The sequence below is a fragment of the Falco biarmicus genome, chromosome 14 (assembly GCF_023638135.1).
Source record: "Falco biarmicus isolate bFalBia1 chromosome 14, bFalBia1.pri, whole genome shotgun sequence".
Classification (NCBI taxonomy): Eukaryota; Metazoa; Chordata; class Aves; order Falconiformes; family Falconidae; genus Falco; species Falco biarmicus.
The window spans coordinates 16,459,967-16,477,419 of NC_079301.1; the positions used below are offsets into that span (position 1 = coordinate 16,459,967).

The 17,453-nt window shown below is 50.2% G+C and overlaps 1 protein-coding gene across 4 annotated transcripts in view; it reads right to left on the reverse strand.

The window, feature by feature from the left end:
- The window catches only part of SEPTIN6 (septin 6), a 31,730-nt gene extending 15,895 nt beyond the window's left edge, over positions 1–15,835 (reverse strand). For all 4 annotated transcript variants that reach the window (XM_056359545.1, XM_056359543.1, XM_056359544.1 and 1 more), the window contains exons 1-3: positions 15,720–15,835; positions 8,861–8,975; positions 1,148–1,343 (exon numbers count right to left, since the gene is read on the reverse strand). In XM_056359545.1, coding sequence (XP_056215520.1) covers positions 1,148–1,343; positions 8,861–8,975; positions 15,720–15,746 — 338 coding nt within the window. In that variant the 5' untranslated portion in view covers positions 15,747–15,835. The remainder of the gene's footprint in view (positions 1–1,147; positions 1,344–8,860; positions 8,976–15,719) is intronic.
- Positions 15,836–17,453: the final 1,618 nt, after the last annotated feature.

A 17,453-nucleotide genomic window follows, 5' to 3' on the forward strand; every position in this document is an offset into this window, starting at 1 on the left:
AAAGAAGAAAAAAAGAAAAAAAAAAAAAGTTACACAACTTATAGTCACAGAGGTAAACAGACAGCGCTCCTTCGCTTGCTTTTAAGAAACAAGCTGCTTATTAGATTTCACTTCCTAGGACCAGTTCTCACAATCTGCCTTCCTCCCTGCTCATAAAGTTCCACTACCGCCAAAGAGATGTGGTCCTACATCAGACCCTAGCAGCCTGTTTGACAAAACACCGTACTGGAGATTCAGCAGAAAACAGGAGACGCACCATCCTGTCCAGGGAAAGTGGACTGCCATACTTTGAAAATGTGAGGGTGAGAGACTTTCAAAAGGAAGGATAACGTAAACTTGTTCACAGCAGTGTGCACTTGCTTGCACTCCAGGAGCAAATGGCTTGCTGCTCTCACAGCCCTGAGTCCTGTAGGTGGAAGACACATCTCCCTTCCATACTACTTTTGCCCAGTGCTCTGGGGAAGGAAATCCCTGCAACAGCATTGCAAGGGCATCTGAAATACTGAGCCTGTTCAGACTCAGAACGTGAAGGACATCAGTGCATCTTAAACAAAACTAAAAATAAAATCTAACAGACCCACAACACAGTAAATCCCACCTCTGCAATGCCTCTGTGAAGATGCACCTTGGAGATGATCTGGTGGAATCGCACACCCCTTAACTGCCACGCTCCAACCATGCTGGGACGTGAGCTGCCAGAGATACACCCCCAAGGTATCTCACTCCACATTTATCCTGCTTCCTTTGGCAACACGGAGGAGGCCTGCCAGAAGTGGCTGGTAAGCCAAGCGGTCACTAGACTAGTGGTTTCATCAGCAGCTTGTGGTCAGCACAGCATGAGCGAACAAGCGCAGCTGCCCTGGAGCTCTCTGCTCTCCCCACCAGATGAACTTGGGCAGAAGGCTGTCAGCAGGGCAGATACTGCTCTGACAGCATGAGAAAAGCTGCTTTGAAAGCTGGAGCAGTGCTGACACACCACTGTCTCTGTTGTCTCTTGTACCTGTCCCATCCCAAAGGGATGACAAGGACAACCCATAAGAAGGAAGGAGGAAAACTTTACAGCACAGTCTGGCCCAACTAGGGCACAGCGAGTGACCCTGCAGGAGAAAACTGGGTCATAATACAGCCTCTCTCCCCCTTCACTCACCTGTCCTCTTTGTTGATCTGATCCCCAAAGCCCACTGTGCTCACAATAGTCAGTTTGAGGTTGACGTTGCTCTCCTGAAGGTCATAGGTGCTGGATTTCAGCTGTACCCCGGGCTGTGAGTGAGATGCTGGGTCACCTTCAAACTTGGTGTTGAAAAGCGTGTCCATGAGAGTGGACTTACCAAGGCCAGTTTCCCCTATTGGAGAAAAACAGTTAAAATATTGTGTTGAGTATTAATATGGCTTGGCCTTTCAGCTTCCAAATGTTAACGGGGAGGAAATTGTAGCAGATGAAAGCAGATCTCATGCTCCAAAGGGATCGTCTGGCAAACAGAAAGCCATGTACAATGGGAGGTCTGTATTCTGGGCAAATTACATTTCACAGTCTAATGGCCACTAATATCATTAAAAAATAGAGATGAAAAGAAAGAGGTGAAAAGGCAGAGGGGAAAGCGTTGTTCAGATCCTACATAAATCCGTAACTACACCACAGAAGATACAGTTTTCATTGAAAAGTGGGAGGGGGAATGTGAGTCATTCGAATTTCCAAAAAAAGATGCTCCAGATCAATGTCTCTAACAAGCAGCCGCTGAAATAGGCTCCTTCCATGCAGAAACACTTAGAGCTGGTTCTAGTCCTACAGCAAGTTGTGCGGTTGGTTTCTTGTACTCCAAACAGATTGAGTTGGGGGATCAGCCATCTAGACTGCGAGGGGACATTTTCTGTAATATCTGGTTTCCGTACCACATAAGCTATACAATACTCCAAAAATTTGCTTCCAAAAGTTCTGCAGCACTGAACTGTTATTTGGATTCCATCTATCAACGGGGAACTATTTCCTTGTCTGGAAGGAAGAGGCAAATCCCAGAGACCAGTCTTAAATTTCTTTTAGATACATCCCAGGAAGAACAAAACAAATCCCTCCATGTACTAATTCCGCAGGGCAGCCTCACTTACCGCGCTCTGACAAAGGAGCTAGCTTTCCAAGCTCAAAGGATCTGACTTTGTGCTAAACCCATAAGGAGTCTGGCTGCTGCCTTATGAGGGCTGTTGTGTTTTGGGGAAACAGCAGTTGCTGAGCTGCCCAGCTAGCTTTTGCTAAAACTTCAGGAACTGGCTGATCCCCACCTGCTGCAAAGGCTGCTCCACTAGCCCACTGCAGGACCACAGGGAGACTGTGTCTGGCTGAAGCAGCCTTCCCCTCCCTCCCCCAAGTCCTCAGCTCCCAGCCAAGACAACTTCATCATTTTCCTACTTCGCTCAGAAGAAAAGAGCTTCTTATTTTTGTAGGTTTAAAGCCCTGCAACAGATCCAACTTCCATGAAATGCCCAATTCAACAAGAGGAAACTCCTCCCCATCCTCCCCCGTCCAAATCTCCAAGCCTCACCCCTGCAAGCAGGCAAATTCCTTTCTCTTGGCCCCAGAAGGGACTTTCTCACTCAAGGCTGCAGTACATGACAGGCAGGGCTGGGCAAACATCCACTGCTCTAGGAACTGAGCACTCTCTGATTGCCAGGATCATATATCAAGTATCTTTCCAGAGGCACCAAGTTCCATTAACATTTGAAAATCAATGCACTCCTTTGGCTGCACAGCTGCCTGGGAGCCAGCTAAGACCTTGTGCTCCACCACCAACTGATGCCAGCTACAGCCAAACAGCCACAAGTCCAGCTGCTCTTCACAGCAATCTTGTTTGCAACCCAAAGGGGAGAAGAGGGAGTCAGTAACACAAGCCGGCACTGCTGCGAACCCTTGTGCTACATCCATGCATCAACTACATCTATAAAACCACCAACTGGAGTGCACCGGCACAAGGAAGGGACGGGGACCCAGCAAAGCACAAGGTCACTGGAAGAATGAGCTGGACCATCCAGAAGTCTCATGGCTGATCCCAGCAAGCCCTTCATTGACTTGGGATCTCATAGTCCGGGCTTTGGGGGTACTGTTTGCCCCAAATAGGGAGCAAATGCACAAAGCACAGCAGACCAGAGCACCACCATGGTTTGCACAGGGATTGAGAGAGTTAACAGCAGGCAGCCTGCAGGACCCGCCAGGCCTTTCTCAGGGATTCCAGGAAAACAGGAGCGTAAAAAAAAAAGTAAAAAACCTAAACAGCCTGAGAAGGCTGCAGGATTTCCAGAGCCCCTGCCAAGGGATGGGTGGGCCAGAGCAGGGAGCTGGCTGCTTGCCTGCAAACACCAGGAACCCTGACGGGGTGTCTCAGGACAGGGGAGCTCGTCAGCGCTGGGGTTTGGGAGCATTGCCCACACACCAGCCTGCAAAGCCTCCTCCTGTGCTGCTGCTCCACATTCTCCATCCCATAGCTTGGCAGGCCCCGGAGCAGGGTTGGATCCAGCAGTCTGTGCACCGAGCCTCCAGGGCTGCAGGACAGGGTGAGTGGGGAGCAGCAGTGGCGAGCAGGGCAGGGAGCTACTCTGCAGCAAATACACAAGACCATGTGTAAATCACACCAGCTTCCAGGCAGACAAAACACCCTGCAAGCCACCTCCTGTTTCTGCCTCCCCCCTGCTTGAGGCCAAGACTACTCTTTAAACGTATCCTGAACCTGCTAATCATTGCCTACTTTAAAACAATCTAAGTTCTTGTTTCCAGCAGGGGTGACTTAAACTGTCAGAGGGGCCAGGAGAAGTGCCTAAGAGATGCAGTCAAATTTTTAAGACAGAACATGCTTTTATACTCCATCTCATGCCAGCTACACAGGGCCAGCGAAGGCAACTCTGAATTCACACAGCGAGGTTTTCCTTTTGGAAGGGCAAGATCTGAACTGGTGAGGCATTTTTCCATAGGTGAGAGGTGCCCATCCAAACACCTACAACTTCATGTTTAAAACACGTAACACCCAGCCATCAACAGAGCATCTCAAACATGAAGCCTGCCCACCAGAAATGACATTGAGCCAGCAGATACCCCCGCAGCGTGTAACCCCACCGACCTGGCACGGCATTAAAGTCTGCCAGGGAAGAGGAAGATGGAGAGAGAGGAATGACTGTCTCAGTTCAAAGAAACATGATGTTAACACTGATGGTGTGACATGCGATGGTAAAAGACTGAAGATGTTAATAATAAAGTGCTTTGCAGTGTTAAATATGACCAGAGCCAGGGAGCAGTGCTGCTTTGAAGGGCAAAATGACAGACGGGAGGATTTCTGCATCTCCTGAGTTTCTGCCTCACACAGAGGCAACTTTCTGCTGGCTGGAAGATGTAAATGGTGCCAACTGCTTCTTGTAAGGACAGGAGTCCAGATGGAACAGATGGTCTGATGAAAAGGACAAGTAGTCTGTGCTTGTTCCAGCTGACAGCGCTGGAATCTTCTCCAAAAAGCAGAAACAATGAATGGGATTAAGGGAGGCAGAATTACCATGGAAAAGGCAGCGGTGTATGCAAACCAAGTGAGAGGCATCCTTGTCGGGGAGATTATTTCCTGATGTCAGGCTTACAGGCACACATGTGATTTGATCTCCAAAACTGTGCTTAAGGATTACACAACTCTGCATCGGTCTGCTCTCCCAAACCAGGGCTGACAAAGTGCTGTGGGGAGGACAGGGCAGGGACAGTGACCTTTACTGATAAGAGTTCTGCACCAAGCAGCTCTGACAGCTACTGAAAAGCTGTAGCGTTGTGCCTTTCATCATGGGATGGATTTCTGCTGTTAACTCTGACGATTTTCAGAGACGTAAGAAAAAATGGCAAGAGACACACCACCACGCAGGCTCTGGACATGCAGCAACTCTACACCAGTGCCCAGAAGACACCAACGCGTCGACTCTTAACACCCAGCAGTTTGCCAGGCCAGAGACTCTGCGCTGGGCTCCCCTCTGGTCTCCTGAGGGATGCTCCCTTGCTCCAACTGCACATGCACATTGTGTCTTCAGTGCTCAAGACTGATGGAGCAGTGGCACCACTTGCAAAAACACAGCTGAGACAAGTGCCACTCTCTTCCCTTCAGCTACACCACAGAGATCCTCTGCTCTGGGACCAGACTGCCCTCCCAGTGTTGCCTGGGCAGGACATCGCTCACACTCTCTGGGGTGCTCCAGCTGGTGACCTGGCAGAGCTCGTGCCAAAAGACAGCAAGGACCAGTGCTGCAAGGAGCAAGTGATCCAGCCATCAGTAGTGATGCCACACATCACACTGTGCAGGCAAACGACACGAGGGCTACCAGCTATTTGGGGTGAGATGTAGATGAGGTGAGGTGCTACTGTACCTGTCTTTGACACTGGCCAGCAGCTAACATGGAGGAACAGAAGCAGCTGCGGCCACAGCAAATACTCTTTCCTTTAGGAAGCTCCCAGCTTCCCAAACTAAAACTGGTATCTTTGTGCTGAATGCACCTTCATAGCTTTTTCCTTCCACAGAAATTTTGGCATCCCAAGCACCCCGCAGCAGTAAGATGAATTATACACCACAAAAGCTGTACCTCCTTTTTTATGTCTGGTGATTTCATCTGCTTTTCCCCAGTACATGTTAAGTGAAAAACCAAACAATGGCTCACTGGCCCCCTTCTCCACATCACTCAGGATTTAAGAGGTCCCAGTCATATCATCCTCAATCGACTCTGTGGGAGGACAGAGGAGTCCTTGGACTATTTCCCTATTCAGAGGCACGGAGCAGCTTTCACAAGGGAGCAACGCCTGTCCTTCACAAGATTAACAACCATGGCTCCAGATATCAAATAATTCAATCTTAAAGAAAATGTATATACATGCACAGCCCTTTCATGTAGAGAAATGGGAGCTAATCCAATGTAGCAGGTTCGTTGAGACAAGCCCTGAGGCAGCTCAGCCTGATAAGGCCACCTCTCACAGAGAGAGGAAAAAAATAGTTCTTTTCATCTGACAGGTGTACAGAGACACTGCACAATTCACCCGTCGCAAGGCAAAGGCTGGGCTGTGAGGGCAGGAGCAGCAACACGGGCTCACAGAAGATGCTGAAGCGCCTCAGAGGACTACCCAGCTCCCAGCCGCTGCTGCCCGCCCCAGGGGACCAGCGGTGAGGGGGCAGGAGAGGGCTGAGGAGACCGATGGCTTTACAGTTGGAGAAATCCCGTTCTCTCCTCAGCTGCTTGCACCAGTGACCACAAAACCAACCTCTGGGCAACCTCCAGGCAGCACAGCTCATCACTCCACAGAAAGCTGCCTGCTGGAGAGCAGACAGTAGCTCTGCACGAGGAAACCTGTGCGCATCCCTCCGCTCCTGAGCTGGTGAGAGCTCCTGCACACCAAGGGGCTCACTAGTTTGGAGTGAGAGACATCAAGCAGTAGGTGGTACAGCACCTGGGAAAAAAGAAGGTATTTCTGCCACAAAACAGCCATTTCTCATTGCACAGAATAGGCCGGTTAGAAAAAATTGCCAGCAAATCCTGGGAGACAGGAAGGGGGAAACTCCCGCTTATAATGGGATACTACTCCAACGCAACTTTAATCTACCCTGGCCAAAACTGAGAAAGTTTACACTAAAAACGTCAGCCTATTCTTCCTCTTTCTTTCCCCCATCTCACTGAGAAATACAGTCAGCACAGAAAGTCTCAGCCATTAAATACTTCTCCAGCCTTTGCACTGAACTAAGAGGCAACTAACATTTTATCATGGAAGCTTTAGGAAGGAAATGGTTGTGCTGAGGAATAACATATCAGAGAAACCATCCCCAACCCCTAACTTCTTATGAGAGGTTTGCTCATTTATTCTATATTTGGCTCTAATCTCAAAGGGGAGACAGCTTTCAGCATGAGATGAGCTAAAAATTGCTCCACTCTGGACGTGCTGCTGAGAGTTGTTTCTGAAGCTTTCCTTGGCTCCTCCACCAGGAGCTGGAGGAATCGGTGGCTCAGATCCAGTACAGCGCAGAGCAAAATTGTCATTGGATTTTTCCTCCAACAAATGCCACACACAGCTGAAAAACGGGGGGCAATGAAGTGCCTCTCTATCATGCTTAGTGGCCTCACTATGGGATCAGTTAATCCACTTCTTCTGTTGGCTCCAGTCCTCATTTCCTCCCTGTCCTTCCAGTTTTTCACCCCAAACTCCTGCTGTACGAGTGAGACACAACAGAATAACGGACAGATAGACTCTGGGTTTTTTTGTTTCCTTTCTCCAGTATGTTTAGTAAGATTTTAACTTTGCTACCACAAGTTAACAGAGGCACCAGAAAACTCTTAAAAGACATTTTAAAGTCTGACCTCCTCAACTCGATATCTGCAGATCTTTTGCTAATGAAGCTCATTCATTTTTTTCTATAGTTTCTTTATTTCAAGATTGACCATGTCTGTGTTATTACTATTGATAAAAGACTGACATTAATAACTAATGCACATTGATCTCGGCAAGTCCTCGTTATCCAGATCAACGACTGATGCATTCCATTTCTGTCCTGTAAAGAGGAAAGCAGAGGCATTCAACTCCTCTCCATGCATTAAAGTGAACATATAAACACAGGGGGCATCCACTGCTACACCTATAACTTGTAGAAAAACCCCACAGCAGCTCAGTAAGTGCAAAAGGAAATAGTTTAAGACTTCAGCCTTTGGGACAAGAGTTTCACTAGGTCTTATCACATTCATGTACTGTGGAAATCACCTAGCGACTCAGCCTGACAGTGACCTCCACTTGTCAGCAAAGTTTATCATCTCACAGGAATGCCACTGCCAGGGAAGGTTTTCTTCTCAGATCCATTTAACAGGGCTCGGCTCCCCTCTCCCTGCTCTGCTCCTCTCTTCTCAGAATTAACCCTGTCCTGGGCAAACACCAGGTCCATACCATGAGCTGGATCTCTCACGGAGGGGACAGACAACCTTTTCTGCCTACCACCTAAGATGAGTCCCCAGGAGGTATCCACAGCTGCAGCTCTCCCCTCTATCACACCAGGCGCGACTGGGAGCAACTGCAGACAGGGCTTACACCGAGCAGCCGTGGCCACACATTAACCTCCTGCTCCCAGAGGCAGGGCACCAGCGTCAGTAAAACAAACTAATTGTCCCATCAGACAATTAATAATTCCCTGTTATTAATTTCCTTATCCCCCTTACCAAACTACTGTACTGAAGCCATACAAGATTTTACTACTGTTACCCAGGAGTGCCTCCGAGGAGGGACCATTTGGGATCCTAACCCTGTGGAAGACCTGTGAGACTGGCAGACGCTGCAGGAACAGACACAAACTCCTACTACAGCGCCAGGCCCCAGCTGAGATCCACACCACATGGCAGCGTGGATAATCGTCTGACCAGCTAAGGCTTGGCCAGACGCTATTTTAATTCAAGAATGCACAGAAGGGAGGAGAAAAAAAAATAGCTTTTAGTGATTTAAGAGGAGCATGACTTGTATTTTGTTAAAATAATCATAATAATAATAATTCAATACCTAACCAAACAAGATCTCAGAACGAAGTTCTCTGGCACAAATATCTATTTTCTTTTTAAACATGAAATTCAAACATGCTAGGAAAATAAAGATCGTAACAAAAGCCTGGGATTTTAGGTATTTTATTTCTATGGTTCACTGCTTGGTAGAAAGCCATACTGCATAACTCCAGCAGGGATTTCCCAGGGCACCAGTAAATCTTGTTACTGAAAATAGACAGAACAGTTGGGGAAATCTAAATCAAAGCTACCTTGTTAACGCCATCACCTACAAGCTACATCCAGCTGCAGAGAAGCCCTTTTCAGAAAGAGAACTTCCCCAAATGGAAATACTCACCCACGCACAGGATGTTGAAACAAAACCCATGATTAACTGACTTATTAACCAGCTGGTCAGGCAAACTGTCAAATCCTACATGTCCGGAAAGCGGGACAGTACGACAGCCTTCACCCTGAAATACAATGAAATAGTTGTGTTATTTTCAAGCAAAATACACTTATCTGTACAAATCCTTAAGACCTCCCAAGTAGAATCAACGGCACAGTCGAAGCAGAGATTTGCACGTACACCGTAAATCATGTCAGCATGCTTCCCTCTTCTCCAAAACAAATCCAGACAGCACAAACAGAACGTTTCATTTGCCACACATTAGAAGGTAGCCCTGTCACTAAAATATTGAACTGTGCAAAACACATACCCAAACACAGCTGCTGAAATAAAGAGGTGGCAAAACATTTCTTTCTTGAGAAATTATGTAGACACTCCAGTCTCACCTTATACTGAAAATAAAAAGAATCCCCTGTGCAAAGGAATGTTTTAATGATGCCTCCCCATATAAGCCTATTACAATTCACTTAATGCCAATTGTAACTCACACATAATTCACATTCACAGCTGCAGTTACAGAAACTAGCTAGGAATTACAGAAACAGTGTGGGAACCTGTATCTACATCTAATAATTGAACAACCCAAACACACTGCCTCTGCAAAGCTCAAGTGCTGTAGCACAGAAACAGCAGAGAATGCAGTCCTCAAGCTACCAAACACAGAAATATCTTCCACGTTGTTGCAAAGCTGAAAATCTCAGACTGCAAACAGGAGCCTGTCTAAATCTATAAAATGGCCATTAACACCAGAAAATCAGGGATCACTGAAGGAAGCTGCAAGGAAGATGCTCACATGGGCAGGTGGCCAGACCATGCAAGGCAGCAGGTCTTCTCCAGCTCTGAGTGTTGCTAGCTGAGCTTTGCAGCATTTTTCAAAGCTAGGAAATAAATGGGGGAAAAAAAACCAGAAAAAGTGTCCAGAACTGAGCTGTTCCTAACCACACAGGCCCATCAGAAGGGAGCCTGCGCAGGGGTTTGGGAGTGGAGGCACCCAAATCTCCCTGCTGGGGGGGCACGGGACGCTCTTGCCCAGCCACCCAAACGACTTTATGAGAAACTGCTCCCACAACCTGCTCCCTCCCATGCCCGACATCACTAACCCAGTCTCCCCAGCCAGATGTCCCCTTTCTGTCCCAGGAAGCAGAAGGGCTGAGCTCCAGCTCCAGCTCCTGCTGTGCTCCACACCCATCATGGCCGCTTGCTTCTGGAGCGGGGTCAGAAATTTTCAACCGGCCATTCCACAAAGGCCTATGTACGCCAAGACACTCCGGGTGCCAAACCCACACAGCAGACGGTAACGAACTACATGCAGAGGCTCACCCTCAGAAATGCCATCATGCAAATCTGAGAGTCAGTGCTAACCCCGTGTGGTTTTGTGTCCCGGGAAGTTCCCCTCCTGCAGCCCCCCAGAAAGGTATTTCCCCTCTCTGGAGGCAAAGGCTTTCCTTAATGACCTATTTTAGTGTCAAATACAGAAAACTCCCCCCGGCCTTTCAGGGACATCATCAGTTTGCAAGAAATACTATAGCCAAAAGGCAATAGTTTATAGGGTGTAATTTTTAACTTACTCTTTCAGAATAATGTTTTCACATTTCACTGTTTATAGGGACAGGCATACTGGTTTTCCCTCTTCTGTTAACGGCACTGGTATTTTAGGCTAGGAAAACATCCCCAAGGACTGCATTTACTACAGCAGCGTGTCAGAGTATCATTACTTGCCTTGTTACTCTTTTGCTGGTCTGTTTTTTTTTTTCCAAATACAAGGCTCCAAATACACTTCAGCCATTAACCATATTTACCACCCTGTCATGTGTAAATATGTTTCCCCTTAACCATATTTTGTGTATTAGTCTGACTCTTCCTGCCAAGATGTTCACCAAATATGGCGCTTTATTAATTCCTGAGCACCTTGCCTCCAAACGACATGTTCATCAGGAAGGCACTCGAGCTCCCCAGCAGATTCTGTTTTCGCCTTCTAAGGATGCAGCTCTGAGGCCCAACAATTCCCAAACAAACCGCTAAAGCAGAAGCAAGGGAAACCATCAGGCACACAGATTTTGTGATGACAAACCTAAACTCCCCTGAACTGCCTTCATGAAAACAGAAACCCAGCACTGGGATAATATCTTGTGGCAGGGTCTGATCTGCAGCAGGAGCACCATGGCCCCAGTAAAGAACAGATGGGTGGACAGAGTCCACAAAGGCACACAAGAGAACCACAGGCAGATTCCTCTTGGGGAAGGAGAAATATCAAGCGTATTTTTAATACTCAGCCTTAAAACTGCACCGTTGGAAGACTGTTTGAACACTACTCTCCCCAGGAAGCGTGGGCAGGAGTGTGGGCTTTCATTAAGAACAAATCTTCTCCTCACCCCTAAATATAAGTGTGATCCAGATGGAACAAAATAAACGGTAGAAGTTAAGCTACTCTCAGCTGAGAGGAGGCATTTACCATCGCACAGAATTCAGCCTGCAAGTCATTTCCTGTAGCCTCTTTTTCTAGTCACCTGTGGTTTTATAAGGCAGTTAAACCACAATTCACATCTGCTACAGGCCAGGAAACAAGTACTGCAAAACCTGATTTCCAGCCACAGCAGCTGAGCCTTCATGTTAAGTACGCAGCCACGAGGTATATTGTGCTACTCTGGTTAAAAATCCAAAGCCTGCTTGGCCAAGACATTGCGAGATCCGATGCGGTGGAAAAAACCAAAACAAAAACATTTTAAGGTCAGACTAGTTCTGAAACACATCAGAAAGTTGTCAGCAATTACCAGACCTGCAGAGAGAAAAGAAACATTTTCTAGCTGATCCACCATGAAACACTGCAAGTCACTAGTCTTCACACATCAAGCAGTGTCTCTCTATCCAGAATGCTGCTATATATAAACAGCATCATCATAAACAACATATGAACACAGTGATTAGTCATCCTGCCTGTACATTAAAGGTGGATTTAGATTACCTTGGTCAAAACTGAAGAAGAATATGTAAAGCTTACAAGCTTTTTGCTGAAAAAAAAATGTTCAAGAACTATCTTCCATTACTTATCATCAAAAATAATCTTTTAGGTCAAATGTAAAACATATAAAGAGGTACCAACAAGGTTAGCAAGGTTTGACTACTGTGTATGCAAAGGCTTTTTCCACAAGCATCAGTGAGCACTGGATGGCTGAGAGTCCTTCCATACTCTCTGTTTTAAAGTTATCATCTTGGAACAATGATGAAGATGGGATCTCTGGGCAGCCAGTGTGAATGCTGGCACCACACCAAGATACCAGATGCCTTTTCTTTCCCCGTATACACAGAGTGACCTCCTCTAGGACAGAATGGGCTGTTGTTGCTCGGGAGGAAGCAAGGCGTGTTTGCCACAAACAAGATTAAAAGAACAAAAAGAGCAACGTGCTCTCTTGCTGCATTACCAGGCAGGGCTATTGTAGAGTGAAAGTACGGAGCAGCCACTTGGAGAGGTTACTTTATTTTTTCTCTATCTTTGGAGGATTTACACCCCTTTTGTTAGGGCTTCTCCATGCCACAGAAACCACCACTGCCTACTCTTAATTCTTACAGAGAACTATCAGAAATACATGGAAAATACAAAGATGTTATAATAAATGACCCCAAGCCTGAAAGCACTGCACATTAAATGTTTACAGAGAATGGGCAAGATTTAGACACTAGGTGTTTGTATCACTCCAGTGTCCTCAGGATGAAAAAACAATTAGAGGAAAACCTTGCTGAATGTGCATCTCTGCCTTGATCTGCTTTTCATGACAAGCAGGTACAGCATGGTCCCCTCCTAACATCCTCGGAGCCCCAAGAGGCTGTTACCACTTTGTGGAGATAAAGCAGAGCATCCTCCCTGAGACATGCAATGGTGCTGCTCTTTGCAGATGTCAGCACTCCATATTCAGGACAATTTCTGGTAGCCTGGACTAAAGAAACAATGAAAAAGGACACCATAGAAAAGGAAAAGCCTCCACTCGGCAATATTCAGGTGCAGCACAGCAATAAAGAATGCTACAGCTCTGAACACAAGGGACCCCGTGCCCAAACAAGGCCTGAATGATGAGAAAATGCTCCCAAAGACTGTGGTACAATACTCCTTCTGCATCTAATAGAAAAGACTGTTTCTGCTTAGGACACTGACAGCTGACATTTAGTACTTCTGACACAATCCCCCACCTCTCCCCAGATGAGATTCACTTTGAATGCCAAAGCCCTGAAGACTCCCTTCGGAGGATTTCCAAGCAGCCGCAACAAACACAACAGGACCATCCCTCAATGAAAACCAATGAAGCAAAGCTCAGAGCTCCACCACTGCGGCCAACGCTCACAGCAGCCACTCCCCTGCCCCTCTGCCACTCCATGGGCAGAGCTGAGACCATATATAACCTCTATACCTGAGGCAACTCTTCCACGAGAAGTCAAATGTCAAATTGCAAAGCAAGGGAGAACCTGAATTCAGGTTTCCACACTAGTTTTTCACATCATCTTTAAGCCAGAACAACATCAGATCCCTTCTCATGACCTCGATGTTATGGCATCCACTTCCCCAGACTGCATTTGGCTCTGATTAAACAGCAAATTAAAGCAACACTTGTACCAATTACTTCTCACTTGTACCAGTGTGTAATTCTCTTATGCAATGACAGAATTATCCAGCAGACAGTATAAACATCCTCCAAGAGATAAATGCAAAGCAGGAATGTAAAGTGTAGATAAAGATTTTCTATTTCTTTTCCTTGCTCAGCTGATAACAGATCATGAGGACATATATAAAACAAAAACAACAGAAAAGTGGGAGATAAATAGTTCTGAATCAGCGACCACAGAAAGCAAGCAATGCCTCACCCAAAGCTCCTGACCACTGACCACCCTCCTCAGGCACATTGCATCATTCAGTCATCCAACCTTCACAAATGGTCAAGTGCTTCCGAAATCTCCAATTCTGACAGCTCTTAAGATTATATTTCTTTATGCCTCTGCCAAAGGGCTGCAGAAATGCCATGCTGTTTGGATACGTTCCCAGCAGAAGTCTCCTTCAGCAATTAAAAAATATGTATCTGTATCAGCAATCTTAACAATTTTTCTGACCTGTACTACAGAGACTGAGTGAGAGCCCAGCGAGCCGGTCCTCTGCACCTGTCTTTCACCCATGGGAAGCAGGGCGCACACATCCCCCGTGGGTCGCAGTGCTTAAATCCTGCACCCTCCAGGGCAGCAGAGGACAGGAGAGGGGCCTCGGCTCAGCGGTGACAGGGCCGCCTCGCTGCCCAGGAAGAAGGGGGTTTCACCAACCATTTCCACAATAAAAGTGGGTTTAGATAAAAGGTGGTGACCACAGCTCCCCCTCGCACCCAGCCTCAGCTCTCACATGTGTTTAACCCTGCGGCACACACAGAGCAGCCCTCTGCATCACCAGGACATTACAGCTGACTGCTCCACAAACCATGGCCACAACCAGATGTCCAAGACCTGGGCTGACAAGTCGTCTGTCTGGACAAAGACATTTTCAATTTGCAACATTCTAATTACATGTCCGACTCGCAGCTAGCTTTCTCTTTTGCCTCTGAAGAGAGGCTGTGCTGCAATTGTAATTCATTCCAAGCCACAAGGAGATGTCTGAAACTCCTGTACATTATCTTAGGGAAGTCTAATGCTCAATTTCTTTACAAGACAGGGGAGCAAGTGAGTCACTTTACATACCTTGGCAGTCACATACAAGGCAACGGGTACGTCCAGGAGGAAATAACATCACAAACTGGCAAGGAATGGCTACATCTACCCGTTCAACAGGACTGGGTCCATGCTAAAACCTACTGCTTTGAAGACAAAACAGCGAGCATTCATCTCAAGTACTATTTCTGGACTAATGCACAGACATGAAAGTTGGAAGCCCATCAAATCACAGACGAAACGCTTCTGCATGCAAACGGGTTACAGCTGCCTCCATAGCATTTCTCTAACGAACACCGAGGTGGCTCAAGTCCCTCTACTCCTCTTCTGGATAATTCTCTGCAGGCACAGAGAGCTCTGCGCTGCGCTAGGAAGGCAGGCGAGCATCGGCGGTGCCAGGTGTGCCCATGGGCAGCCAGGGAGACACCGCAGGGGGACCCTTGGGGACAAAGCCCAGCGGTGCTGCGGTGCCTGTGTTTGGCGTGAGCTCCCACAGCCCGCCCCCCCCCGCACACGGTGCCGGACCGACACCTTCCTCACATCACGCCCTAACAAGTACGGGATGGCAGTTTCTTTGGGAGGAGAAGCGCATCCCTGGCCAGATGGGGATGCCAAGGGGCGCTTCACCCACCACCGCACCCTGGCCTGGCAACGGGCCCCCAGCCCAGCGTGAGGGTGCAGGGCCAGGGGCCAGGTGTCCCCAGCACGGTAGCCAGGGGCTGCGCTGCGGGTCCCTCTGCGGCCCCGGCGGGGCCCGGGCACGGGGGGCCCGGCAGGGCAGGACTCCCGGGGCCACCCCGGGGCGGGCAGCCCAAGGTCGCCGGGCCGGGCTGCTGCCCCGCAGCAGGGAAACCCCACACCTCCCGCCCGCAGGTAAACCCGGCCCCGCTGCGAGCCGCCGCCAAATCCCGACCCTCCTGGGGGGCCGCCGCCACCCCGGGCTGCGCCCCGGAGCCCGCCGAGGCCCCAGGCCGGTGCCCCCGCAGCCCGCGCCCCGCCCGGCGCATCCCACCCCGCCCCGGTCCTGCCCGCCCCGGCCCACCGCCCTGGCACCACCAGGCGCCCCCGCCCGCCGCCCCGGCCATGCCCGGCCCGCAGGAAGCCGCCGGGGGCGGCCGGCGCCCGCTCCCACCTGCCGCGCCACCTCGGCCGCCGCCATCGCTGCGCGCCCGCCACGGCGCCCGCCCCGGCCGGCCGGGAGGCTCCGGGCGCGCCCACCACGGCGCCGCGCGGGGGGGATAGACGGACCCGCCGCGCCCCCGGTCCCGCCCAGCCCCGCGCCCCTCGCGCCACCGCCCCCTCGCCCCGCCCCGCCCTGCCGTCCCCCACCTCGCCGAGCTCGATCCCGCCGGTCCCGCCGCCGTCTCCCCGCTCCGGGAGGCGCGAAGCTGCCCGTCTCCCCCCCCCGCGGCCGCTGGCGATGGTGCAGCCCGGGCCGCGGGCGGGGCCGCGGCCGCAGTGTGGCGGGGCACGGCGGGCTGAGGCGCCCGGGGCAGCGGTGGCGAGCGGGGCCGGGCGAGCAGCCCGCCGCCCCCAGAGCCCCTGCCAGGCCCGCAGGCTGCCCGGCGGGCCGCTGCCCGCCCCCCGCACCGTGATGGGTTCTCCCGCACCGACTCCATGGGCAGGCCCGGGGGGCCTCGCCCGCCGCCCTGTGGCCCCGCAGGCTGGGCCGGGGTTCAGGGTTTGGGTCTGGGGTCTCCCTGCCTCAGTGAATTACTCGATATTTAAAATAAAAGGGCTCTGTGCTTTGCGCACTCTCCCTGCGGGTGGTCGGTCGGTCGCGCTCGGGCTGGCCGGGAGCGTGGCTGATGGCAGCTGTGCCTGCTGCTCACCCACAGCCCCTTCCCCAGCCCCTGCGCCCTGTGGTGCAGAGGGGAAACTCGGTCCTTACCCAAAGCAAAAAAATTTCACACTGCTGGAACCCCCGAGTAAAGCCCCCAGGTTGGCACCCCAGCTTTAGTCTAGCCAGAGCTCACCAGTGTGACCAGTCCCTAAGGCAGGCACGGCTGGGATGGCCCTAAACGGGTGCTCTGCTTTGCACTGTCTGTGCCCTCATTCCCCCAAAGCAGCACCTTGTTTCCCTCCATGTTTTCCCCGGTTGCCACCCAAGAAGTGTTTTAAACTGTTCCCCAGGATCCCACAGCCATGTGGGTAAAGTTCTTTGCCTCCCTGCACCCGCAGAAGCCACCAACAGCTAGTGACAAAACCAGGCAGTGCCAGGAAGGGAGCAAGGGGACAATTATCTTTTCACCACCAGTTGTTTGGGCTTTATGGGATAATGCTGGCTCCTCACACATCCCAGAAAAACTGGTCCAAGTGGTTGGGGAAAGGCAAAGCTGCCCCAAGGGCTGATGACCAGCCCAGGAGCAGGTTGGAGCAGGGCTAACGCTGCGGGAAAGGCAAAGAAAAAGGGCTGAAGGGGCTGGCGTGGCTCTTAGCTGCCTGACCAGCTGCAAAGCCACCTGGTTCAGCCATGCTGTGGGTGTCTGAATCGTCACGGATAAGAAAGGCCTTGGGAGAAACCGCACTGGGGACTTCCAGGGCAGAGGAATTTGTCCTGATACCTAATAACTAATAGGATACAGACTGTTGGCGGCACGCAGGCATGGGGCTTTGCTGCAAAGTGAAACACAGCGAGAGAGGAAGGACACAATGCTGCTGGGCTGACACCTTGGGGGGTAAGGGACCCAAAGCACCGCCCCGGGCTGGGTCTGCCTTACAGCATGGAGACCCCCTGGCCACCAGGAAAGTGGCCCCTTGGGGCAGTAACCTCGACCTTCCTGAGCACAGCACCAAGGAGAAACATTGCAATGGTGGGCGGCAACGGTGGGGGGTGGGGGGCTGTAAGGCAGCAAAGTACCTGGGG